Raw genomic sequence first — 25,291 nt, 5'->3', positions numbered from 1 at the left:
GCAAAAAAATTAGGAGAGAAGGCTGAAAGTTGCCAGTAAAAAGATCAACCAATGGAAGGGATGGTCATTGTTTCGGAGGGAAATGGTGAGCCTTATCAAAACTGTCCTGCTCCCCTTATTCATCTATTTAAGCAGCATTTTCATTTTGCCAGTGCCTCTTTGGACACAGATCTGCAATGTTTTTTCAGCTGTTATGGGAAAACAGGCTGAATCTAGTGAAGCAAGAGGTCACATACCACACAAGGAGACTAGGGGGATTGGGTATGGTCAGTCACATGGTGTTTCAAGTAAACACCTTTATAAAGATTAATTTGTCCAACTTCGGGAATACAGAAAGGGTTCCTTGGTGGGTAGTCTTCTCCAAGGCATGGTTTCGGCCTTTTTTCCAGGAATAGGAGACAGGTGAGCATGTGAAAGATTTACACATGTCACACGGACATCTCCCGGCTTATGTTGCTCTGATGCTTATTCTCCACTAGGCATTGGGGCTGTAGAGATCAGGACTCTATCAAGGCAACTTCTTCACGAGATGTGTCTTGGCCTCCTGCTTCCAAAAATCATTGGCCCTCAGGGAATGGCCAGGACCTGGAGGGGAGGGCTAATTGTGTTAAACTCTGAGAGTCCCATTGAAGTTTGGGGATTTGGCCTGGTGCGCCTTTCACAGTAAGCTATATGTGAGAGACAACCTGAAGTACAGGAACACAGAGGAAAGAAATTGCCCCCGTGAAGAGTGGAGACCATGGAGCATTTCCTACTTCGGTGCCCCTTTAATGCAGAGGTATATAGAAGGTTAGGGGTTGCCATTGGCTGTCCTCAGCTGGCTGTCCTTTCTTACCCAGAGTGGGCCTATGAGGTGTTTAAAGATTTGGGTGATAGGAATAAGTGTATTTTATATCTAGTTAGTCTAGTGGTTAGGTATTACACATGGCGCACGAGGCGTTTCGTATCAACGCGCCAGAAAATCCTCCTAGTATCTGTGGTAACTAGGGACATTCTTCGTGACCTAGTACGGATGCACTCTTTGGAGCGTAGCAGGGCCTCTCCGCTGTGGAGGCGTTTCTCTTTTGGGGTGCCCTAGCCTAGAACCTCCAATTCTGGTAATAGCTTTTTGTTTTGCTTTGAGATAAAGTGATAGAGGGGCTTGCAAATGCTGAACCTAGATCCAGGTGGTGAGAGTATAAATGTGTGGCATAAGAGTATTGTATGTATGTGCAAGAAAATAACCTATACAATTTTTTTTAAGTTAAGTTATGCGTTTTAAGTAATTTTAGTATCTTTATTAGAGATGAGCGAGCACCCAAATGCTCGGGTCCGCGTAATTCGAGTCAAGCTTCTCCAAAAATTCGAGAGCTCTACTCGACTAACGAACCCCATTGACTACACTGGGAGACTGGAGCATATTTGTATGTGGGACGCCGGGTCCTGAGCTTTGTTTTTTTTCCCCTTGGTTCTCTCTCTCTCCCCCCTGCCAGACAAAAGAATTTGCCAATGACGCACGCTGCTTCACAGCGGGGAGAGACCAAGACAGGCACAGCGGGGAGAAGCCAAAAACTGAGGCGGGGTCGAACCCGACTTGATGTTTATTTGAGTAATGAGCACCATTGAGTACGCTAATACTCGAACGAGCGTCAAGTTCGCCAGAGTACGTTCGCTCAACTCTAATCTTTAGTTTTAGGGAATTCTCATTTTTTAATTTTGGTTTGGAAAATTTAAAAGAAAAGTAGTGATTTTTTTCCTTTATATATATAAATATGCAAAGTTGTGCAAAATGAGAATATACATATAGATGGCACCGGCGTAGGATTTACCACTAACCATTATCCCTCTCATGCGAGCAAGTTATCGGCATGACACAAGGATATCAGGCCACCAGCTAAGAGAGTGTCAGGATGCCAGCAGAGGTGCCAGCAAAAGTACCAACTAGCAAGATGCCAGCCAGACAGATTTCAGCAAATTTCTTAATCAGAAATCTTTATTTACTATGGTGCCAGGATGTATTGTATTGTTCTTTGGCTAATTTTTTGTTATGGTTTACTTGAGTTTTTCCTTTCCTGTTTATTTTACTAATATAAACATGAGTTACAGAGATCTCTCCCATCATCTATTATACCCAGGACTGTAACAAGGGGGCGCTTTAATAACCATGTATAGATATATCAGGGGTCAGTACAGAGATCTCTCTCATCCTCTATTATACCCAGGACTGTAACAAGGGGGCGCTCTAATAACTATGTATAGATATATCAGGGGTCAGTACAGAGATATCTCCCATCCTCTATTATACCCAGGACTGTAACAAAGGGGTGCTCTAATGACTATGTATAGAAATATCAGGGGTCAGTACAGAGATCTCTCCCATCATCTATTATACACAGGTCTGTAACAAGGGGGCGCTCTGATAACTATGTATAGATGTATGAGCTTCAGTACAGAGATCTCTCCCATCATCTATTACACCCAGGACTGTAACAAGGGGACACTCTAATAACTATGTATAATATATCAGGGGTCAGTACAGAGATCTCTCCCATCATCTATTATACCGAGGACTGTAACAAGGGGGCACTCTAATAACTATGTATAGATATATCAGGGGTCAGTACTGAGATCTCTCCCATCATCTATTATACCCAGGACTGTAACAAGGGGATGCTCTAATAACTATGTATAATATATCAGAGGTCAGTACAGAGATCTCTCCCATCATCTATTATACCCAGGACTGTAACAAGGGGGCGCTCTAATAACTATGTATGGATATATCAGGGGTCAGTACAGAGATCTCTCCCATCATCTATTTATACCCAGCATTGACTGTAACCAGGGGGCGCCCTTTACATCTAGAGGATAGAAGGTTTCTTCACCGACATAGAAGGGGCTTCTTTACTCTAAGCGCAGTGAGACTGTGGATCAATGACAGATTCGATAAGAGTTCAGGAGGGTACTGGAGGTCTTGAGTGATAAAATGTTATATGGAATAATCAACACCTTCAGCAGGGTCGGTGATCCGGGGATTATTCTGATTGCCAGACTGAAATCGGGAAGGATTTTTTTCACCTGAAATGGGGAAAATTGGCTTCTTCCTCAGTGGGGTTTTTTCTTTTTGCTTCTTCTGAATCAACATGGGCTGGGGGAGGGGAGGGGGGTGTAATAGGCTGAAGTGGATGGACCTATGCCTTTTTCAGCCTAGCATACCCGGTTACTATGCAGTTAAGTCAATTATCACCAGAAACTAGATGGTGGGCAGAACCCAGAAGGTGGATCTGTTTATAGCGGGGCCTGACGCCTCAGGAGCGGTGTTACACACAGTGGAAGCAGCCTGATTTTAAAGAATTGTTTCAACAGATATGAAAACCTTGGAACACATTGTCCAATGAAACTAGGTGAGCCGATTGACTGGTAGTCGCTGTCCCTCAGATCTCTGTCCCGCACCCACATCCCAGCAAGCAGAAGTGTGTTTCGAGTGCCATGGGGGGTATACATACGGTCTTTTACGTTACTAAGTTGTCAATAAAAGGACTAAAAAGTGTAAAATATCTGAATAATTCAGTAATAACGATTCTTACGATCATTTGTGGGAACGATGAATATTCAAAACAGTCCCAGAAATATGCAAATAAGGGAGATGGAACAATACCTCCACAGCACCACCTCGTGGAAGGCAGCATTCCTTCAAATCAATGTTGCAATCAATGCCGAGAGCGCATGAATGGCCTTTTAAGTCTTCTCCCTCACTGATCTCCCTAAGGAGAAAAGATAGCGTTTCTGACCTCATGGGAGGCCTCTCACTAGCCAAGCCAAAAACCTACTGCACACCAATGAGGGACAAACACCCGTCTGTGCGTGGAATCTGGCTTGGCTTTCAATTCCTAGTTATTGTTACAAGGCTTTTATAAAGGGTCTAACATTGATTTGAAGGAATGCTGCTTTCCGGTAGGTGGCGCTGTGGAGGTATTGTCCCATCTCCCTTATTTGCATATTACCCAGAGAGCATGAATGGCCTTTTAAATCTCTTCACTCACTGCTCTTCCCAAGGAGGAAAGATCGCTGGGTTTGCTGCGCCATTTCTGGGACTGAAACACTGTGTATAATGAAACAACTTTCCTGAGGATCCCATATTGACAGTCCATGAATTTAATACAAATGTTCCCTTGGGGTGTCTTTATGCACCCCTCCCCCAATGTCACTTGCTTCTGGTTTATGATGACAATACAGCTGGACTGCTATAACCAAGACTCTGCTTTACAATCACAATACTTTTCTTGCATGGATCCTGAACACAGCGGATCTCAAGGAAATAGATGTGGAGCATTCAGGAGATTCAGATTCATTGCACCCCAAAATAAGTCCTTACTGGCTGGAATGTCTGTGAATAACCTTTATTATGGCTCTTATAAGATTTCTATAGTCCAAACAGGAATATGGTTTCTTGTGTGCGAATTCACTAATGAATTTTCCTGAATATTTACTCAGAAAACATTTTCCACATATCGGAAAAAAAATAAAACTACTTCTCTGATGGCCCCGAAGTCTCTAGTAATATAGCATTATCCTCATTGTGAATCTAAATACTGATTCACCATGGTGTGGCTTCTCTCATGTACAACAAGATGTGATCTGTGGGCATAACATTTCCCACATTCTGAACATGAATACAGTTTCTCTGATGTGAAACAAGAGTGGTTTTATCTTTAAAACATTTCCCACACAGTGAACATGAATACGGTTTCTCTCCTGTGTGACTTCTCTGATGTGAAAAGAGTGGATTTATCTGTAAAACATTTTCCACATTCTGAACATGACTATGGCTTCTCGCCCGTGTGGTTTCTCCCATGTTTAATAAGATTTGCTTTGTGGGTAAAACTTTTCCCACACTCTGAACATGAATACGGCTTCTCTCCTGTGTGACTTCTCTGATGTTCAACAAGATTTGATTTATCTGTAAAACTTTTCCCACACAGTGAGCATGAATACGGCTTCACTCCTGTGTGAATTCTCTCGTGTGTTACCAGCGTTGATTTCTTTACGAAAGATTTCCCACATTCTGAACATGAATAGGGCTTCTGCCCTGTGTGATTTCTCAGATGTATAACAAGAGTTGATTTACTAGTAAAACATTTCCCGCACAATGAGCATGGATAAGGCTTCTCCCCTGTGTGAATTCTCTGATGTGCAACCAGCTCTGATTTCTGGATAAAACATTTTTGACATTCAGGGCATGAATATGGCTTCTCTCCTGTGTGGATTCTCTCATGTCTAACAAGATTTGATTTATCTGTAAAAAATTTCCCACATTCTGAACATGAATATGAATACGGCTTCTCTCCTATGTGACTTCTTTCATGTGTAACAAGATTTGATTTATCTGTAAAACATTTCCCACATTCTGAACATGAATACGGTTTCTCTCCTGTGTGAATTCTCTCATGTCTAACAAGATGTGTATGAACTGTAAAGCATTTTCCACATTCTGAGCAGGAGAACGGCTTCTCTCCTGTGTGAAGTCGCTCATGTACAACAAGACTTGATTTCACAGTAAAACATTTACCACATATTGAACATGGATATGGCTTCTCACCCGTGTGACTTCTCTCATGTCTAACTAGCCTTGATTTCTTAGGAAAACATTTCCCACATTCTTCACAGGAATATGCCTTATTTCTCTCATGTCTAACAAGACTTAATTCTTCTGCAAAGTATTGCCCACATTCTAAACTTGAATACGGTTTCTCTCCTGTGTGGATTCTCTCATGTGTAACCAGATCTGATTTCTGGGTAAACCACTTCCCACATTCTGAACAGAAGTACGGCTTCTCTCTTACATGAATTATTTCGTCTCTTACAAGATCTGAGCTATTGGTGAACGGATTATCACATGGAAACCTTTCGCCCCCTTCCAGACCTGTACTTGGGGTAACAATCGGTGGTCGGTGAGAAGGTTCCATCTGATTATTGGGATTACGGTACAGATCAGTACTGTGAAGTCCTGGATGTACTTCAAGGGTCATGAGGTTTTCTCCTGAGGAGAGCGGTGGGATATCTTCATCCTCTACTTTATAATTTACCGATGACACAAAGTTTCCCTCCAAGTGATTTTCTGTGAAGATTAAAAATGGATTCTGTGATTTTTTTCTCGAACCACAAAATAGACAACTTCAGAGCATTCTCAGACTGCAAACACACCGACCGTGTATGATGCAAATTACAGGCGATAGGCAGAAGCAGATCCAGCAGCAAGGAGCAGTGTCAGTCCTTGCTTTAGATTCTTTTTGAATCCATCCCTGGTTTTAGCAATAAGATCTGCCTATAAATTGCCTGTGATTGCAGCCTCGTTATAAGGGATCCCAACCAATCCTTTCCACTAAGAATTCCGGCTGTTCTAGGGGGACAGAAGGTCCTATCAGGTAGGACCATGATCACGGAGTGCTGTCTGTGGCTGGTGGGCTCAGTCTGCCGAGTGACATGACAGGTAGACCGTAGGATGAATGGGGAGCAGGGGGTGGGGGCTGCTGATTTGTGGTTTTAATGCATGGGGGGCGGAGACAAGGGTTTCCTTAACTCATACAATCCCTATAACTTAAAGTCAGCTCATAAGTCCTTAGATCCACTCCTAGCTGACCTGAGGGAGTGATGGCCCCTACGCCGTGTAACCTGGCTGGGGCCCGCGGGGCGGAGTTGCCGCAGAGTTTCTCAGCAGACTTCCTGCACGGAAATTCCACTTGTATTCTTAAACCCGACACAAAGCAGCAAAGCGGATGAGATTCGCAAAAATCTCGTTCCCCAGCTGTGGACAGTCCCATGCGGACAGGCCTGTGCAAAGGGACATGCGGCACGGAACTCAAATGTGCAACATGTCAACTGCATCGCCGTCTCCACCGCGGCGCTCTGCCCTCTATGGGGAGAGATTACCGCAGCGGAATACAGGCAGAGAAACACTTCCAACCTGCACCAAATGGCGCGGCGATAAGCAGCCTTTCCACTGTGGAAACCTTGAACCTTTCTGTGCGGTCCCGCTGCGGGCATTCTGCGAGACGTCCCACGGGGCCCCGGCCTTAGGGGGACTGATTGCTGGATATTGCAGCCTGGGGCCTCATTTACATCAATGTTGGTGCTGAATTCCTATAGGATAGCGAATACAATAGCGCAGTATGCGGGAGAAGGTCTGTGCTGGGGGCCGGCGTGTGCCGATTAGGGGGAGGACGGAGTTATATGCGCAACGGAGACCGTGGACTTGTGGCACTGGAGAATGCATGGAGCCAGTGATGGCCATTCATAGGTCGGGAGGAGTGTTGGGCAGATGGAGAAAGGCGGCCAGTTCAGTTTTCTTCATGTCAAGTTTTAGAAAGTAGAAGAAGGAGGAGAATGAGAAGGATATGACCGACGGACGGAAGATTTGACTGCCACCGATAGTCATGGACTCTAGAAGCTGTCCTAGGCTAGAGTTAGGGCAGGCTCACACGAGCACCGGGTATTTCCTGGGCATGACAGGGTATCCCGCGCCGTCGCTATCCCGCGCCCCCGCCGTCGCTATCCCGCGCCCCCGCCGTCGCTATCCCGCGCCCCCGCCGTCGCTATCCCGCGCCCGCCGTCGCTATCCCGCGCCCGCCGTCGCTATCCCGCGCCCGCCGTCATGCACAGGCTTCCTGGTTCCATTTGTTCTTTTATTCCCCGCTGTCCCCCAGTGCCGTTATGTATAGACGCCGCACACAATCTACTTGGGTGTGTACAGTGTTTTGCACAGAGCTCTACTGCACACAACACACAGTAACAGAACACGCCACCAGCTTTTTTATGTGCTAGTGTGACTAACAGCAAAACCCAATGTACTTGAATTGCCGCAACGTACCGCACAATACGCGACTCCAATACGCTCATGTAAGCCCGGCCTTATGGCTGGAAGATAGTAGGGGGCACACGGACCAAGCCGGTACTGAGCAGCACTTACAGATCGACCTATCTCTACAGAAGTAGGACATCCCCTCTCGGTCAGGTGAGCTGTAGGCCAATGCTGCCACAAGCGGGCCTCCGTCCCAGTATGCCGCGGGCCGGACACCAGAAGCACTATGCCCATTAGATAAGACTTTCAGTTTACAATGTAAGTAGCGGCTTCCAGTGTCTTTCCTAATACTTTATTCGTATATTCCCCGGAGTGCTGTGTGTCTTCAGAGGAAAGGCGAGATAGAGGAAGAAAAGGAGAGCTCTCTTCTCACCCGGTGATGTGAGCGGCCGGTGGTCCTCCATCATGGCGTCCTTGTACAGATCCCAGTGTCCTCCTATATACTCCCACTCCTCCATGGAGAAATAGACGGTGACATCCTGACACCTTATAGGAACCTGACAACACAACATACAGTCATCACCCCGACCCTCCTGTTACTGTATAATGTCCCCCACATTCCCCGCAGCGTCACCTCTCCGGTCAGCAGCTCTGTCATCTTCTTGGTGAGCTCTAGGATCTTCTCCTTATTGGTCAGGGGGTGCGGGGGAGGCTCTGTGATGGGGCCCGGGGTCCGGCTCCATCCTCCTGACTCCTGGAGATGGATGATGGGAGTCACAGAGTCAGCGGATGTCTTCACTGCGGTGTAATCCTGTGGATGATGAGACACTCAGGGGATTATTAGACCATTTTTGCCCCTTTTTTTGGTGTATAAATGTAGAAAGTTTTGTTACACATTAAATTTAAACTAAAATTTGCCACTTTTACCATCTTTCACACTTGAGAAAAGTTACAAGAAAAAGGGTGGGGCTTAGTGGACCGACAAATTTTGTATAGTTTAGAAACAGCGCCATATTTGTCCATAGGTGGTCTCTGGTATTGCAGATCTGCTCGAGTCACCTAAAAGGGATGAGATGCCACACCAGATCCTCAGGAGAGGCCACCAATATCAGATCGGTGGGTCTGCACCCAGCGTACCGGCCATCAGCTGATTAAAGAGGCTGCGGAACCCGAGAGTACGCCGTGGCATCATCACCGTAGACCCGATGCAGCAGCGGTACACAGTCCCATACACCTGAGAGGAAGCGGGCTGCAGGTAGGTCACGTGACGAAGGAATCCAACATCACTGACCAGTAGAATCCGCGGCCCCGACAGGAGCGTCCGGGCGTCTCCAAACAGCCGGCAGAGGAAACACTAGAAACCTAGAGCCGCTCACCTCTCCGGTCAGCAGGTAGATGATCTCCAAGGCGGCGTTCAGTAGGATCTCCGTAATCTCATTCTGCTCCTTGTCCATCCTTGGTGGGTCATTCAGAGAAGAAAACTGTCTGATGTGGAGGATCTGGTCCTGCGGGAACCTTTATGAAGAGAGGAGCGGCTGTAATCATACAGGGGACATCATAGGGGACATACAGAAGTCACTTCTAGAGCCCTGAGAGACGCAGGTTCTCCATCACCCCATGGATTAGAGGAGGATTCCCATCCACAGGATGCCCCACACGTGGCTGATAGATGGGGGTCTCACAGGATGCCCCACACGTGGCTGATAGATGGGGGTCTCACAGGATGCTCCACACAGGGCTGATAGATGGGGGTCTCACAGGATGCCCCACACATGGCTGATAGATGGGGGTCTCACAGGACGCCCCGCACATGACTGATAGACGGGGTCTCACAGGACGCCCCACACATGGCTGATAGATGGGGGTCTCACAGGATGCCCCACACACGGCTAATAGATGGGGGTCTCACAGGATGCCCCACACGTGGCTGATAGATGGGGGTCTCCCAGGATGCTCCACACATGGCTGATAGATGGGGGTCTCACAGGACGCCCCACACATGGCTGATAGATGGGGGTCTCCCAGGATGCTCCACACATGGCTGATAGATGGGGGTCTCACAGGATGCCCCACACATGGCTGATAGATGGGGGTCTCACAGGATGCCCCACACATGGCTGACAGATGGGGGTCTCACAGGATGCCCCACACATGGCTGATAGATGGGGGTCTCACAGGATGCCCCACACATGGCTGATAGATGGGGGTCTCACAGGATGCCCCACACATGGCTAACAGATGGGGGTCTCACAGGATGCCCCACACAGGGCTGACAGATGGGGGTCTCACAGGATGCCCCACACAGGGCTGACAGATGGGGGTCTCACAGGATGCCCCACACAGGGCTGACAGATGGGGGTCTCACAGGACGCCCCACACATGGCTGACAGATGGGGGTCTCACAGGACGCCCCACACATGGCTGATACATGGGGGGTCTCACAGGATGCCCCACACATGGCTGATACATGGGGGTCTCACAGGATGCCCCACACATGGCTGATACATGGGGGGTCTCACAGGATACCCCACACGTGGCTGACAGATGGGGGCCACACAGGATGCCCCACACATGGCTGACAGATGGGGGTCTCACAGGATGCCCCACACATGGCTGATAGATGGGGGTCTCACAGGACGCCCCACACGTGGCTGATAGATGGGGGTCTCACAAGAACGTGTACTAGTGGGGAATGAGGGGTTCCTGGCCCCGTCCCGCTTGGTGAGGAACGGAGAGAGGGGGCCGCGTATCAGGACATATTGGGAGCTGCTGCGATGGTAACGATCTGTATGTGATAGACGACCATTTGTATCCAGGGCTGGGAACATGGAAAGTTTAAAAAAAAGTTAAGAAACAACTCAGAATGTGACGGGTGTTCATGATTGTGTCCTAAAGAATAGTGATGGTTAATCAGTGAGTGCCGGGCATCCCAGAGCCACGCCAACCAACACTGCAACCCCCTGCCAAAAACTACAAATACTGATATAACATGAGGGATGGCAGGCTGCGGGCCCGTGGGCCGACGGATCACAGACTGCGGGCCCGTGGGCCGACGGATCACAGACTGCGGGCCCGTGGGCCGACGGATCACAGACTGCGGGCCCGTGGGCCGACGGATCACAGACTGCGGGCCCGTGGGCCGACGGATCACAGACTGCGGGCCCGTGGGCCGACGGATCACAGACTGCGGGCTCGTGGGCCGACGGATCACAGACTGCGGGCTCGTGGGCCGATGGATCACAGACTGCGGGCCCGTGGGCCGAGGGATCACAGACTGCGGGCCCGTGGGCCGACGGATCACAGACTGCGGGCCCGTGGGCCGACGGATCACAGACTGCGGGCTCGTGGGCCGATGGATCACAGACTGCGGGCCCGTGGGCCGACGGATCACAGACTGCGGGCTCGTGGCCTGATGGTGACGTGGCGTGTTGTGGGGTGGCGCGGGGTGACATGGTGTGGCGTGTTGTGGGGTGGCGTGGCGTGTTGTGGGGTGGCGTGTTGTGGGGTGGCACGTGGTGATGTGGCGTGTTGTGGGGTGGGGTGGCGTGTTGTGGGGTGGCGCGGGGTGTTGTGGCGCGGGGTGACATGGCATGGCGTGTTGTGGGGTGGCGCGGGGTGACATGGTGTGGCGTGTTGTGGGGTGGCGTGGCGTGTTGTGGGGTGGCACGTGGTGATGTGGCGTGTTGTGGGGTGGCGTGGCGTGTTGTGGCGCGGGGTGACATGGTGTGGCGTGTTGTGGGGTGGCGTGGCGCGGCGTGTTGTGGGGTGGCGTGTTGTGGGGTGGCGTGTTGTGGCGCGGGGTGACATGGTGTGGCGTGTTGTGGGGTGGCACGTGGTGATGTGGCGTGTTGTGGGGTGGCGTGTTGTGGCGCGGGGTGACATGGTGTGGCGTGTTGTGGGGTGACGTGGCGTGTTGTGGGGTGACACGTGGTGATGTGGCGTGTTGTGGGGTGGCGTGTTGTGGCGCGGGGTGACATGGTGTGGCGTGTTGTGGGGTGACGTGGCGAGGCGTGTTGTGGGGTGGCATGTGGTGATGTGGCGTGTTGTGACGTGGCACGGGGTCTCGGCTATTTATTTCCTTTTGCACTCAGACGTCCCCTCTCGCGCTCAGACGTCCCCTCTCGCACGCAGGCGTCCCCTCTCGCACGCAGGCGTCCCCTCTCGCACGCAGGCGTCCCCTCTCGCACGCAGGCGTCCCCTCTCGCACGCAGGCGTCCCCTCTCGCACGCAGGCGTCCCCTCTCGCACGCAGGCGTCCCCTCTCGCACGCAGGCGTCCCCTCTCGCACGCAGGCGTCCCCTCTCGCACGCAGGCGTCCCCTCTCGCACGCAGGCGTCCCCTCTCGCACTCAGGCGTCCCCTCTCGCACGCAGGCGTCCCCTCTCGCACGCAGGCGTCCCCTCTCGCACTCAGGCGTCCCCTCTCGCACTCAGGCGTCCCCTCTCGCACTCAGGCGTCCCCTCTCGCACTCAGGCGTCCCCTCTCGCACTCAGGCGTCCCCTCTCGCACTCAGGCGTCCCCTCTCGCACTCAGGCGTCCCCTCTCGCGCGCAGGCGTCCCCTCTCGCGCGCAGGCGTCCCCTCTCGCGCGCAGGCGTCCCCTCTCGCGCGCAGGCGTCCCCTCTCGCGCGCAGGCGTCCCCTCTCGCGCGCAGGCGTCCCCTCTCGCGCGCAGGCGTCCCCTCTCGCGCGCAGGCGTCCCCTCTCGCGCGCAGGCGTCCCCTCTCGCGCGCAGGCGTCCCCTCTCGCGCGCAGGCGTCCCCTCTCGCGCTCAGGCGTCCCCTCTCGCGCTCAGGCGTCCCCTCTCGCGCTCAGGCGTCCCCTCTCGCGCTCAGGCGTCCCCTCTCGCGCTCAGGCGTCCCCTCTCGCGCTCAGGCGTCCCCTCTCGCGCTCAGGCGTCCCCTCTCGCGCTCAGGCGTCCCCTCTCGCGCTCAGGCGTCCCCTCTCGCGCTCAGGCGTCCCCTCTCGCGCTCAGGCGTCCCCTCTCGCGCTCAGGCGTCCCCTCTCGCGCTCAGGCGTCCCCTCTCGCGCTCAGGCGTCCCCTCTCGCACTCAGGCGTCCCCTCTCGCACTCAGGCGTCCCCTCTCGCACTCAGGCGTCCCCTCTCGCACTCAGGCGTCCCCTCTCGCACTCAGGCGTCCCCTCTCGCACTCAGGCGTCCCCTCTCGCACTCAGGCGTCCCCTCTCGCACTCAGGCGTCCCCTCTCGCACTCAGGCGTCCCCTCTCGCACTCAGGCGTCCCCTCTCGCACTCAGGCGTCCCCTCTCGCACTCAGGCGTCCCCTCTCGCACTCAGGCGTCCCCTCTCGCACTCAGGCGTCCCCTCTCGCACTCAGGCGTCCCCTCTCGCACTCAGGCGTCCCCTCTCGCACTCAGGCGTCCCCTCTCGCACTCAGGCGTCCCCTCTCGCACTCAGGCGTCCCCTCTCGCGCTCAGACGTCCCCTCTTACGCTCAGGCGTCCCCTCTCGCACTCAGGCGTCCCCTCTCGCGCTCAGACGTCCCCTCTTACACTCAGACGTCCCCTCTCGCACGCAGACGTCCCCTCTTCCGGCTCCACCTGTAGTCGCTCTTCCGTCCTGAAGTACAGAGCGGGCCGGGGGGCGGAGCCACTGCCACAATCCGAGTGCTCACTAGGATCGCAGCAGGTAACACTCAGCAGGGGGCGCTGATAGGCCAACGACTACATTCACAGCAGGACTAATAGTGCGCCCCATCATCTGTTACTGACCTCGGCAGCCGGAACCACACGGGGATCGAACCGGCGACCTTCAGGCTGTGAGCGGCCCTGACACAGGAGGCTCCGGCAGCAGATGTGATCGCAGCGTCCAGGGCGGAGGGGGCTGAGCGGACAGGAGGAGAGACTCAATGGGATTGGAGGAAAACTAGAAGCTCCTCCCCCAGCTTAACAGGCCCCGCCCACCGGCACCACCGCGGACGGAGAAGGTAAAATGATACTGGGCGGGGGGAGGGGCGCCGGGGGTCGTCCCCCTCGGGGCGGAGGGGGGGGGGGGGCAGGGGTCGTCCCCTGCAGGGTGGAGGGAGCGAAGAAGTTTTACAAAATTCCCAGTCCCCAAAATCTTAGTTACAAACCCCAGGGGAGAGGAGAGCGGCGGCGGCGGCCGTGACTACAGGAGGAATGGAGGAGCTGCTGGCTGATAACAGAGAGAACCAGACAGCTCACAGAACACAACAGCAGAGGGAGAGCGGAGACCACGTGACCGAGAGCCGGAAGTCAGCTGTGGAGGTAGTGACTGAAGGACCTGTGCAGAGCCACCGTCATGTGACCGGTCACGTGAGAGGGAGGGACTAAACTGTGAAAGCGGATTATCCTCTCGGAGCCCCGCCCACTCATGTGACCGGTCACATGACGGTGAACGCTCCTCAGGTCCTTCAGCTCGTGCAGGCTGGTGGTCGCTGCTGCTACTCTCTGTTATCAGGGTGTTACGGCATTTCCCCCGGTCACCGCTGTGGACTCCGCCCATCAGTTCCATCCGCTTCACCGGTACATCTCGGGGACTGCGAGGAGGAAAACCGAAAGACCCCAATGGTTCCACAGAACGGCGCTACCGGCTCCCGCGCGGAAGGTGTTACAGCAGGTCATGGCGGCGGCGGGAAGGATGCAGCGGTGTACTCCTCAGCTCCTCAGCCCCACAGCTCCCTCAGTGCGCCCCTTGTGGCCACCCATTGTATAGTTGTGGCGGCTGAGGGGGGAAGGATTATGGAGCTGTTGGGAAGCCCCCAGAGTCTCCGCCCCTCCGCCCGCGTCACATCCTGACTCCAGTCTCCCCCCGCCCCGTATCATTTTACCTTCTCCGTCCGCGGTGGTGCCGGTGGGCGGGGTCTGTTAAGCTGGGGGAGGAGCTTCTAGTTTTCCTCCAATCCCATTGAGTCTCTCCTCCTGTCCGCTCAGCCCCCCTCCGCCCTGGACGCTGCGATCACATCTGCTGCCGGAGCCTCCTGTGTCAGGGCCGCTCACAGCCTGAAGGTCGCCGGTTCGATCCCCGTGTGGTTCCGGCTGCCGAGGTCAGTAACAGATGATGGGGCGCACTATTAGTCCTGCTGTGAATGTAGTCGTTGGCCTATCAGCGCCCCCTGCTGACCGCTGAGTGTTACCTGCTGCGATCCTAGTGAGCACTCGGATTGTGGCAGTGGCTCCGCCCCCCGGCCCGCTCTGTACTTCAGGACGGAAGAACGATTACAGGTGGAGCCGGAAGAGGGGACGTCTGAGTGCGAGAGGGGACGTCTGCGTGCGAGAGGGGACGTCTGAGTGCAAAAGGAAATAAATAGCCGAGGCCCCGCGCCACCCCACAACACGTCACCCCGCGCCACCCCACAACACGCCACAACACCCCGCGCCACCCCACAACACGCCACAACACCCCGCGCCACCCCACAACACGCCCCGTCACCATCAGCCCACGGGCCCGCAGCCTGCCATCCCTCATGTTATATCAGTATTTGTAGTTTTGGCAGGGGGTTGCAGTGTTGGCGTGGCTCTGGGATGCCCGGCACTCACTGATTAACCATCACTATTCTTTAGGACACAATCATGAACACCCGTCACATTCTGAGTTGTTTCTTAACTTTTTTTACACTTTCCATGTTCGCAGCCCTGGATACAAATGTTACTCTATCACATACAGATCGTTACCATCGCAGCAGCTCCCAATATGTTAGTATTGTATTTCTTAGTCCTGATACGCGGCCCCCTCTCTCCGTTCCTCACCAAGCGTTCTTGTGAGACCCCCATCTATCAGCCGTGTGTGGGGCGTCCTGTGAGACCCTCATCTGTCAGCCATATGTGGGGCATCCTGTGAGACCCCCATCTGTCAGCCCTGTGTGGGGCGTCCTGTGAGACCCCCATCTGTCAGCCATGTGTGGGGCGTCCTGTGAGACCCTCATCTGTCAGCCATGTGTGGGGCGTCCTGTGAGACCCTCATCTGTCAGCCATGTGTGGGGCGTCCTGTGAGACCCCCATCTGTCAGCCCTGTGTGGGGCGTCCTGTGAGACCCCCATCTGTCAGCCATGTGTGGGGCGTCCTGTGAGACCCCCATCTGTCAGCCATGTGTGGGGCATCCTGTGAGACCCCCATCTGTCAGCCCTGTGTGGGGCATCCTGTGAGACCCCCATCTATCAGCCATGTGTGGGGCGTCCTGTGAGACCCCCATCTGTCAGCCATGTGTGGATCATCCTGTGAGACCCCCATCTGTCAGCCATGTGTGGGACATCCTGTGAGACCCCCATCTGTCAGCCATGTGCGGGGCGTCCTGTGAGACCCCCATCTGTCAGCCATGTGTGGGGCATCCTGTGAGACCCCCATCTATCAGCCATGTGTGGAGCATCCTGTGAGACCCCCATCTGTCAGCCATGTGTGGGGCATCCTGTGGATGGGAATCCTCCTGTAATCCATGGGGTGATGGAGAACCTGCGTCTCTCAGCGCTCTATAAGTGACTTCTGTATGTCCCCTATGATGTCCCCTGTATGATTACAGCCGCTCCTCTCTTCATGAAGGTTCCCGCAGGACCAGATCCTCCACATCAGCCAGTTTTCTCCTGAATGACCACCAAGGATGGACAAGGAGCGGAATGAGATTACGGAGATCCTACTGAACGCCGCCTTGGAGATCATCTACCTGCTGACCGGAGAGGTGAGCGGCTCTAGGTTTCTAGTGTATCTTCTGCCGGCTGTTTGGAGACGCCCGGACGCTCCTGTCGGGGCCGCGGATTCTACTGGTCAGTGATGTTGGATTCCTTCGTCACGTGACCTACCTGCAGCCCGCTTCCTCTCAGGTGTATGGGACTGTGTACCGCCGCTGCATCGGGTCTACGGTGATGATGCCACGGCGTACTCTCGGGTTCCGCAGCCTCTTTAATCAGCTGATGGCCGGTACGCTGGGTGCAGACCCACCGATCTGATATTGGTGGCCTCTCCTGAGGATCTGGTGTGGCATCTCATCCCCTTTTAGGTGACTCGAGCAGATCTGCAATACCAGAGACCACCTATGGACAAATATGGCGCTGTTTCTAAACTATACAAAATTTGTCGGTCCACTAAGCCCCACCCCTTTTCTTGTAACTTTTCTCCAGTGTGAAAGATGGTAAAAGTGGCAAATTTTAGTTTAAATTTAATGTGTAACAAAACTTTCTACATTTATACACCAAAAAAAGGGGCAAAAATGGTCTAATAATCCCCTGAGTGTCTCATCATCCACAGGATTACACAGTAGTGAAGACATCCGCTGACTCTGTGACTCCCATCATCCATCTCCAGGAGTCAGGAGGATGGAGCCGGACCCCGGGCCCCATCACAGAGCCTCCCCCGCACCCCCTGACCAATAAGGAGAAGATCCTAGAGCTCACCAAGAAGATGACGGAGCTGCTGACCGGAGAGGTGACGCTGCGGGGAATGTGGGGGACATTATACAGTAACAGGAGGGTCTGGGTGATGACTGTATGTTGTGTTGTCAGGTTCCTATAAGGTGTCAGGATGTCACCGTCTATTTCTCCATGGAGGAGTGGGAGTATATAGGAGGACATCGGGATCTGTACAAGGACGTCATGATGGAGGACCACCGGCCCCTCACATCACCGGGTGAGAAGACAGCTCTCCTTTTCTTCCTCTATCTCGCCTTTCCTCTGAAGACACACAGCACTCTGGGGAATATACAAATAAAGTATTAGGAAAGACACTGGATGCCGCTACTTACATTGTAAACTGAAAGTCTTATCTAATGGGCATATTGCTTCTGGTGTCCGGCCCGCGGCATACTGGGACGGAGGCCCGCTTGTGGCAGCATTGGCCTACAGCTCACCTGACCGAGAGGGGATGTCCTACTTCTGTAGAGATAGATAGGTCGATCTGTAAGTGCTGCTCAGTACCGGCTTGGTCCGTGTGCCCCCTACTATCTTCCAGCCATAAGGCCGGGCTTACATGAGCGTATTGGAGTTGCGTATTGTGCGGTACGTTGCGGCAATTCAAGTACATTGGGTTTGCTGTTAGTCACACTAGCACATAAAAAAGATGGTGGCGTGTTCTGTTACTGTGTGTTGTGTGCAGTAGAGCTCTGTGCTCTGGGGGGTTGTGCAAAACACTGTACACACCCAAGTAGATTGTGTGCGGCGTCTATACATAACGGCACTAAGGGACAGCGGGGAGTAAAAGAATAAATGGAACCAGCAAGCCTGCGCATGACGGCGGGCGCGGGATAGTGACGGCGGGCGCGGGATAGTGACGGCGGGCGCGGGATAGTGACGGCGGGCGCGGGATAGTGACGGCGGGCGCGGGATAGCGACGGCGGGCGCGGGATACAGACGGCGGGCGCGGGATACCCTGTCATGCCCAGGAAATACCCGGTGCTCGTGTGAGCCTGCCCTAACTCTAGCCTAGGACAGCTTCTAGAGTCCATGACTATCGGTGGCAGTCAAATCTTCCGTCCGTCGGTCATATCCTTCTCATTCTCCTCCTCATTCTACTTTCTAAAACTTGACATGAAGAAAACTGAACTGGCCACCTTTCTCCATCTGCCCAACACTCCTCCCGACCTATGAATGGCCATCACTGGCTCCATGCATTCCCCAGTGCCACAAGTCCACGGTCTCCGTTGAGCATATAACTCCGTCCTCCCCCTAATCGGCACACGCCGGCCCCCAGCACAGACCTTCCCCCGCATACTGCGCTATTGTATTCGCTATCCTATAGGAATTCAGCACCAACATTGATGTAAATGAGGCCCCAGGCTGCAATATCCAGCCATCAGTCCCCCTAAGGCCGGGGCCCCGTGGGACGTCTCGCAGAATGCCCGCAGCGGGACCGCACAGAAAGGTTCAAGGTTTCCACAGTGGAAAGGCTGCTTATAGCCGCGCCATTTGGTGCAGGTTGGAAGTGTTTCTCTGCCTGTATTCCGCTGCGGTAATCTCTCCCCATAGAGGGCAGAGCGCCGCGGTGGAGACGGCGATGCAGTTGACATGTTGCACATTTGAGTTCCGTGCTGCATGTCCCTTTGCACAGGCCTGTCCGCATGGGACTGTCCACAGCTGGGGAACGAGATTTTTGCGAATCTCATCCGCTTTGCCGCTTTGTGTCGGGTTTAAGAATACAAGTGGAATTTCCGTGCAGGAAGTCTGCTGAGAAACTCTGCGGCAACTCCGCCCCGCGGGCCCCAGCCAGGTCACACGGCGTAGGGGCCATCACTCCCTCAGGTCAGCTAGGAGTGGATCTAAGGACTTTTGAGCTGACTTTAAGTTATAGGGATTGTATGAGTTAAGGAAACCCTTGTCGCCGCCCCCATGCAGTAAAACCACCAATCAGCAGCCCCCACCCCCTGCTCCCCATTCATCCTACGGTCTACCTGTCATGTCACTCGGCAGACTGAGCCCACCAGCCACAGACAGCACTCCGTGATCATGGTCCTACCTGATAGGACCTTCTGTCCCCCTAGAACAGCCGGAATTCTTAGTGGAAAGGATTGGTTGGGATCCCTTATAACGAGGCTGCAATCACACAGGCAATTTATAGGCAGATCTTATTGCTAAAACCAGGGATGGATTCAAAAAGAATCTAAAGCAAGGACTGACACTGCTCCTTGCTGCTGGATCTGCTTCTGCCTATCGCCTGTAATTTGCATCATACACGGTCGGTGTGTTTGCAGTCTGAGAATGCTCTGAAGTTGTCTATTTTGTGGTTCAAGAAAAAAAATCACAGAATCCGTTTTTAATCTTCACAGAAAATCACTTGGAGGGAAACTTTGTGTCATCGGTAAATTATAAAGTAGAGGATGAAGATGTCCCACCGCTCTCCTCAGGAGAAAACCTCATGACCCTTGAAGTACATCCAGGACTTCACAGTACTGATCTGTCCTGTAATCCCAATAATCAGATGGAACCTTCTCCTCACCGACCACCGATTGTTACCCCAAGTACAGGTCTGGAAGGGGGCGAAAGGTTTCAGTGTGATAATCCGTTCACCAATAGCTCAGATCTTGTAAGAGACGAAATAATTCATGTAAGAGAGAAGCCGTACTTCTGTTCAGAATGTGGGAAGTGGTTTACCCAGAAATCAGATCTGGTTACACATGAGAGAATCCACACAGGAGAGAAACCGCATTCAAGTTTAGAATGTGGGCAATACTTTGCAGAAGAATTAAGTCTTGTTAGACATGAGAGAAGTCACACAGGAAATAAGGCATATTCCTGTAAGGAATGTGGGAAATGTTTTCCTACTAAATCAAGGCTAGTTAGACATGAGAGAAGTCACACGGGTGAGAAGCCATATCCATGTTCAATATGTGGTAAATGTTTTACTGTGAAATCAAGTCTTGTTGTACATGAGCGACTTCACACAGGAGAGAAGCCGTTCTCCTGCTCAGAATGTGGAAAATGCTTTACAGTTCATACACATCTTGTTAGACATGAGATAATTCACACAGGAGAGAAACCGTATTCATGTTCAGAATGTGGGAAATGTTTTCCTAAGAAATCAAGGCTAGTTACACATGAAAGAATTCACACGGGTGAGAAGCCGTATTCATGTTCAATATGTGGTAAATGTTTTACTGTGAAATCAAGTCTTGTTGTACATGAGCGAGTTCACACAGGGGAGAAGCCGTTCTCCTGCTCAGAATGTGGAAAATGCTTTACAGAGCATACACCTCTTGTTAGACATGAGAGAATTCACACAGGAGTGAAGCCGTATTCATGTTCAGACTGTGGGAAATGTTTTACAGATAAATCAAATCTTGTTACACATAAAAGAAGTCACACAGGGGTGAAGCCGTATTCATGTTCAGAATGTGGGAAATGTTTTACAATTAAATCAAGTCTTGTTAAGCATGAGAGAATCCACACAGGAAAGAAGCCATAGCCATGTCCTGAATGTCAAAAATGTTTTATCCAGAAATCAGAGCTGGTTGCACATGAGAGAATTCACACAGGAGTGAAGCCGTATTCATGCTCACTGTGTGAGAAAAGTTTTACAGATAAATCAAATCTTGTTGAACATCAGCGAAGTCACACAGGAGAGAAGCCGTATTCATGTTAAGAGTGTGGGAAAAGTTTTACCCACAAAGCAAATCTTATTAAACATGGGAGAAGCCACACGGGCGAGAAGCCATACTCTTGTTCAGAATGTGGAAAATGTTTTACAGATAAATCCACTCTTGTTTCACATCAGAGAAGTCACACAGGAGAGAAACCGTATTCATGTTCACTGTGTGGGAAATGTTTTAAAGATAAATCCACTCTTGTTTCACATCAGAGAAACTGTATTCATGTTCAGAATGTGGGAAATGTTATGCCCACAGATCACATCTTGTTGTACATGAGAGAAGCCACACAGTGGTGAATCAGTATTTAGATTCACAATGAGGATAATGCTATATTACTAGAGACTTCGGGGCCATCAGAGAAGTAGTTTTATTTTTTTTCCGATATGTGGAAAATGTTTTCTGAGTAAATATTCAGGAAAATTCATGAGTGAATTCGCACACAAGAAACCATATTCCTGTTTGGACTATAGAAATCTTATAAGAGCCATAATAAAGGTTATTCACAGACATTCCAGCCAGTAAGGACTTATTTTGGGGTGCAATGAGTCTGAATCTCCTGAATGCTCCACATCTATTTCCTTGAGATCCGCTGTGTTCAGGATCCATGCAAGAAAAGTATTGTGATTGTAAAGCAGAGTCTTGGTTATAGCAGTCCAGCTGTATTGTCATCATAAACCAGAAGTGACATTGGGGGAGGGATGCATAAAGACACCCCAAGGGAACATTTGTATTAAATTCATGGACTGTCAATATGGGATCTTCAGGAAAGTTGTTTTCATTATACACAGTGTTTCAGTCCCAGAAATGGCGCAGCAAACCCAGCGATCTTTCCTCCTTGGGAAGAGCAGCGAGTGAAGAGATTTAAAAGGCCATTCATGCTCCCCTGGGTAATATGCAAATAAGGGAGATGGGACAATACCTCCACAGCGCCACCTACCGGAAAGCAGCATTCCTTCAAATCAATGTTAGACTCTTTATAAAAGCCTTGTAACAATAACTAGGAATTGAAAGCCAAGCCAGATTCCACGCACAGACGGGTGTTTGTCCCTCATTGGTGTGCAGTAGGTTTTTGGCTTGGCTAGTGAGAGGCCTCCCATGAGGTCAGAAATGCTATCTTTTCTCCTTAGGGAGACCAGTGAGGGAGAAGACTTAAAAGGCCATTCATGCTCTCTCGGCATTGATTGCAACATTGATTTGAAGGAATGTTGCCTTCCACTAGGTGGTGCTGTGGAGGTATTGTTCCATCTCCCTTATTTGCATATTTCTGGGACTGTTTTGAATATTCATCGTTCCCACAAATGATCGTAAGAATCGTTATTACTGAATTATTCAGATATTTTACGCTTTTTAGTCCTTTTATTGACAACTTAGTAACGTAAAAGACCGTATGTATACCCCCCATGGCACTCGAAACACACTTCTGCTTGCTGGGATGTGGGTGCGGGACAGAGATCTGAGGGAAAGCGGCTACCAGTCAATCGGCTCACCTAGTTTCATTGGACAATGTGTTCCAAGGTTTTCATATCTGTTGAAACAATTCTTTAAAATCAGGCTGCTTCCACTGTGTGTAACACCGCTCCTGAGGCGTCAGGCCCCGCTATAAACAGATCCACCTTCTGGGTTCTGCCCACCAGCTAGTTTCTGGTGATAATTGACCTAACTGCATAGTAACCGGGTATGCTAGGCTGAAAAAGGCATAGGTCCATCCACTTCAGCCTATTACACCCCCCTCCCCTCCCCCAGCCCATGTTGATTCAGAAGAAGCAAAAAGAAAAAAGCCACTGAGGTAGAAGCCAATTTTCCCCATTTCAGGAGAAAAAAATCCTTCCCGATTTCAGTCTGGCAATCAGAATAATCCCCGGATCACCGACCCTGCTGAAGGTGTTGATTATTCCATATAACATTTTATCACTCAAGACCTCCAGTACCCTCCTGAACTCTTATCGAATCTGTCATTGATCCACAGTCTCACTGCGCTTAGAGTAAAGAAGCCCCTTCTATGTCGGTGAAGAAACCTTCTATCCTCTAGATGTAAAGGGCGCCCCCTGGTTACAGTCAATGGGTATAAATAGATGATGGCAGAGATCTCTGTACTGACCCCTGATATATCTATACATAGTCATTAGAGCGCCCCCTTGTTACAGTCCTGGGTATAATAGATGATGGGAGAGATCTCTGTACTGACCTCTGATTGTGATGGCAATCCCAGTATATAAATCTTTGTGTATTGGGATTTGGGGCCTTACGGGGAAATTGTTAATTCAAATGCTTTAACTCTGTTTTGATTCAGCTATAGAAGTGTACGTACACAATACACAGTTACACAATAGTATGAGGCAATGCTTATATGAAATATCTGTTTTTCATAACTCTGCTGACAAAGATGGAATTTAGCAATTTAGCCGTAACCAACATGTATAAATATATTTGACTGTCCAGCTGCATGCACTAATACGGAACTAGGAATCAGACAATCAACCGCATCCGAGACGGACTACCGTTTTTTGATTACCGCGAAAATCCCCCAGCAATTTTACTGGAAACAGATGCAAATAACATGGGCGGTCTATGCAATTACTAATTCATGAAATAGTCTCCAATCATATCGGGTTTGACACACGTGGGGCGAGACAGCCCATTCCACTCTCCAGAGTGCCACCACGTGACAGGCAATACCAGATGACCGGATGAAGGAAGACGCTTATCCAATAATCAATCAACACATTGTGTCTATGTAATTCTTGCCTGCCCCAAAAGGGCTGTGTTTGATGTGCCTTATAAACTGTTACGCGCCAAGAATAAATAAGGAAGTTACTTTTTCTTGAACTTGGGTCAGACTAAGTTTCTTCTGGGAGACAGTGCACTGTACCTTAATCAATCAATCTGGAAGGGTGTGATCATTCCTAATTGAGTAAGCCGTGATTCCGCAAAGGAATTCTACGACATTTGGTGGAGAATGCGGGCAGCGTGATCGATTAGGATCCAAAGAAGCCCGGACACAAGACGCGGACAGACAACCTTGGATTTGGTGGGCCCACCTATCTACTCAACACGGTAAGATAAATTGATTATCTATACCTGTGTGCCAAGTTCAGGTTTGCCTGTGTTGTGTCAAGGCCGGACACTTTGGAGCCATACAACAGGTACTTCTTTAAGTCTCGATCACGTGAAAAGAACCTGTTATAAAATATAGAGGAATGATTACATGCCTGTCGTTTTGAGAGTACTGGTCGGTTGGCAAGGTCAGTGAATTGCTTTAAGGGAGAGGAAGTCCCCGCAGGGGCCCCCTGCTCGGGTCAGGTTTGGAGATAAAGCCTCAGAGTCAGGGGGGCCTGTCGGGGTAGTTTGACTAGGTGGTCCTGCTCTAGTCAGGTTTGGAGTCTACAGCCTTGGAGTCAGGAAACGGTCAAACGTCTGGACAGGCAACGCTGCTCCATTAGAGTCTGGTAATAGACCTAGGAGGGGGGCCTGCCAGACAGTATCCCGAGGGGTAGTTTAGACCAAACCAGCCGTACTGGTGCTCCGTCTATTTGTCTGTTTGTCTATGGTATGAGAATACCACACATGTCTTGCCCGAATTGCAAAAAAGGATTGTTATTGACAATAAGTACACTTGGATGGGAGATCTGTAATCAGAGCGATCCGTACCCCCCCCACCGTTGTGGTTACGGGCCACTGCTTGAGGGTGATGGACCACAAATATTTGTTTATCGTTTAAACGTGCATGAGTGGATCCCTCTGGCTGAAGGTAGATTGTTGAACTGTGTAGCAGTAGAACTCTGTGAGGTTCTAGGACGGGACATACTGTGTCCGGTATCTAGCGTTACTCCTAGAATTTTAGACCTAACTGCCGTATTTGAGATTGGAATGCAACACCTGTTGTACCAAGGACAGTTTTTGCATCCCCCTCTGAGATGTGGAAATCCAAATAATCACTGCTACCACTGACTCTCTGATGTGTACAATAACTGTAATGGACAGTACTAACAATTACTATTGCTAAATTAGGTAACAGTAGAGTATAAGTAATTACAATCTGAATGGTTCTGCTCATCCATTGCATAGATCCACATCTCATTGCATAAAATAAGCCTTGCATAGAATTAAGAGTGTTTATATATCGTGTAGAGTTAATCCTGCTTGCATCTCATATAGAAATAGTCTGTCTGTATATTGCATAGAATTAAAGTTAGGTCTGTGATATAGGGTTAAACTGTAGTCTGTTATCAGAAGAAGGGGGTAAGCGGGGGATCAGCGCTGCAGAAAAAGAGGAAGTCATTCTGACACTCAGCTCCTGAATTAAACATTGCACTTAGGGAAAAGGAAAAAAAAAAACAACAAAAAAGGCCCCTAGAAGCTAGAAACTAGAGATATTCTTGACCATCACTGTTCCGGATCAGTGACCTAAGGACGGGATATTTATAGTACCGCACCGCTTGTCTCTTGTCTGGACTACGACGCTATCCCAGCCGGCA

The 25,291-nt window shown here is 50.9% G+C and overlaps 1 protein-coding gene and 1 pseudogene across 1 annotated transcript; one reads left to right on the top strand and one right to left on the bottom strand.

Annotated features, from left to right (window-relative positions):
- Nucleotides 1-4,118: 4,118 nt before the first annotated feature.
- Nucleotides 4,119-13,875, bottom strand: LOC136627286 (zinc finger protein ZFP2-like). The gene is made up of 6 exons (XM_066602272.1): nucleotides 13,864-13,875; nucleotides 13,502-13,613; nucleotides 9,154-9,292; nucleotides 8,412-8,588; nucleotides 8,211-8,334; nucleotides 4,119-6,097 (listed from the first exon to the last, which is right to left on the bottom strand). Exons 3-6 carry the CDS (start codon nucleotides 9,229-9,231, stop codon nucleotides 4,803-4,805), a joined length of 1,674 nt encoding a protein of 557 aa, XP_066458369.1. The 5' UTR covers nucleotides 9,232-9,292; nucleotides 13,502-13,613; nucleotides 13,864-13,875; the 3' UTR covers nucleotides 4,119-4,802.
- Nucleotides 13,876-14,406: 531 nt separating this feature from the next.
- On the top strand, nucleotides 14,407-23,642 carry LOC136627278 (zinc finger protein 271-like; annotated as a pseudogene).
- The last annotated feature ends 1,649 nt before the right edge of the window (nucleotides 23,643-25,291 follow it).

This window comes from Eleutherodactylus coqui, chromosome 5 (genome assembly GCF_035609145.1).
Source record: "Eleutherodactylus coqui strain aEleCoq1 chromosome 5, aEleCoq1.hap1, whole genome shotgun sequence".
Classification (NCBI taxonomy): domain Eukaryota; kingdom Metazoa; phylum Chordata; class Amphibia; order Anura; family Eleutherodactylidae; genus Eleutherodactylus; species Eleutherodactylus coqui.
The sequence above is the reverse complement of the archived record's forward strand: the minus strand, read 5'-3'. Positions and strand labels throughout refer to the sequence as shown.

Bases quoted from the DNA above. Each gene is read 5' to 3' on its own strand.
- LOC136627286 (XM_066602272.1), bottom strand. From the start codon at position 9,231: ATGGACAAGGAGCAGAATGAGATTACGGAGATCCTACTGAACGCCGCC. The intron at 8,589-9,153 runs GTGAGCGGCTCT...CATCATCCACAG, and splicing joins TCTACCTGCTGACCGGAGAG to GATTACACCGCAGTGAAGAC. The intron at 6,098-8,210 runs GTGAGAAGAGAG...TAATCTTCACAG, and splicing joins CCGGCCGCTCACATCACCGG to AAAATCACTTGGAGGGAAAC.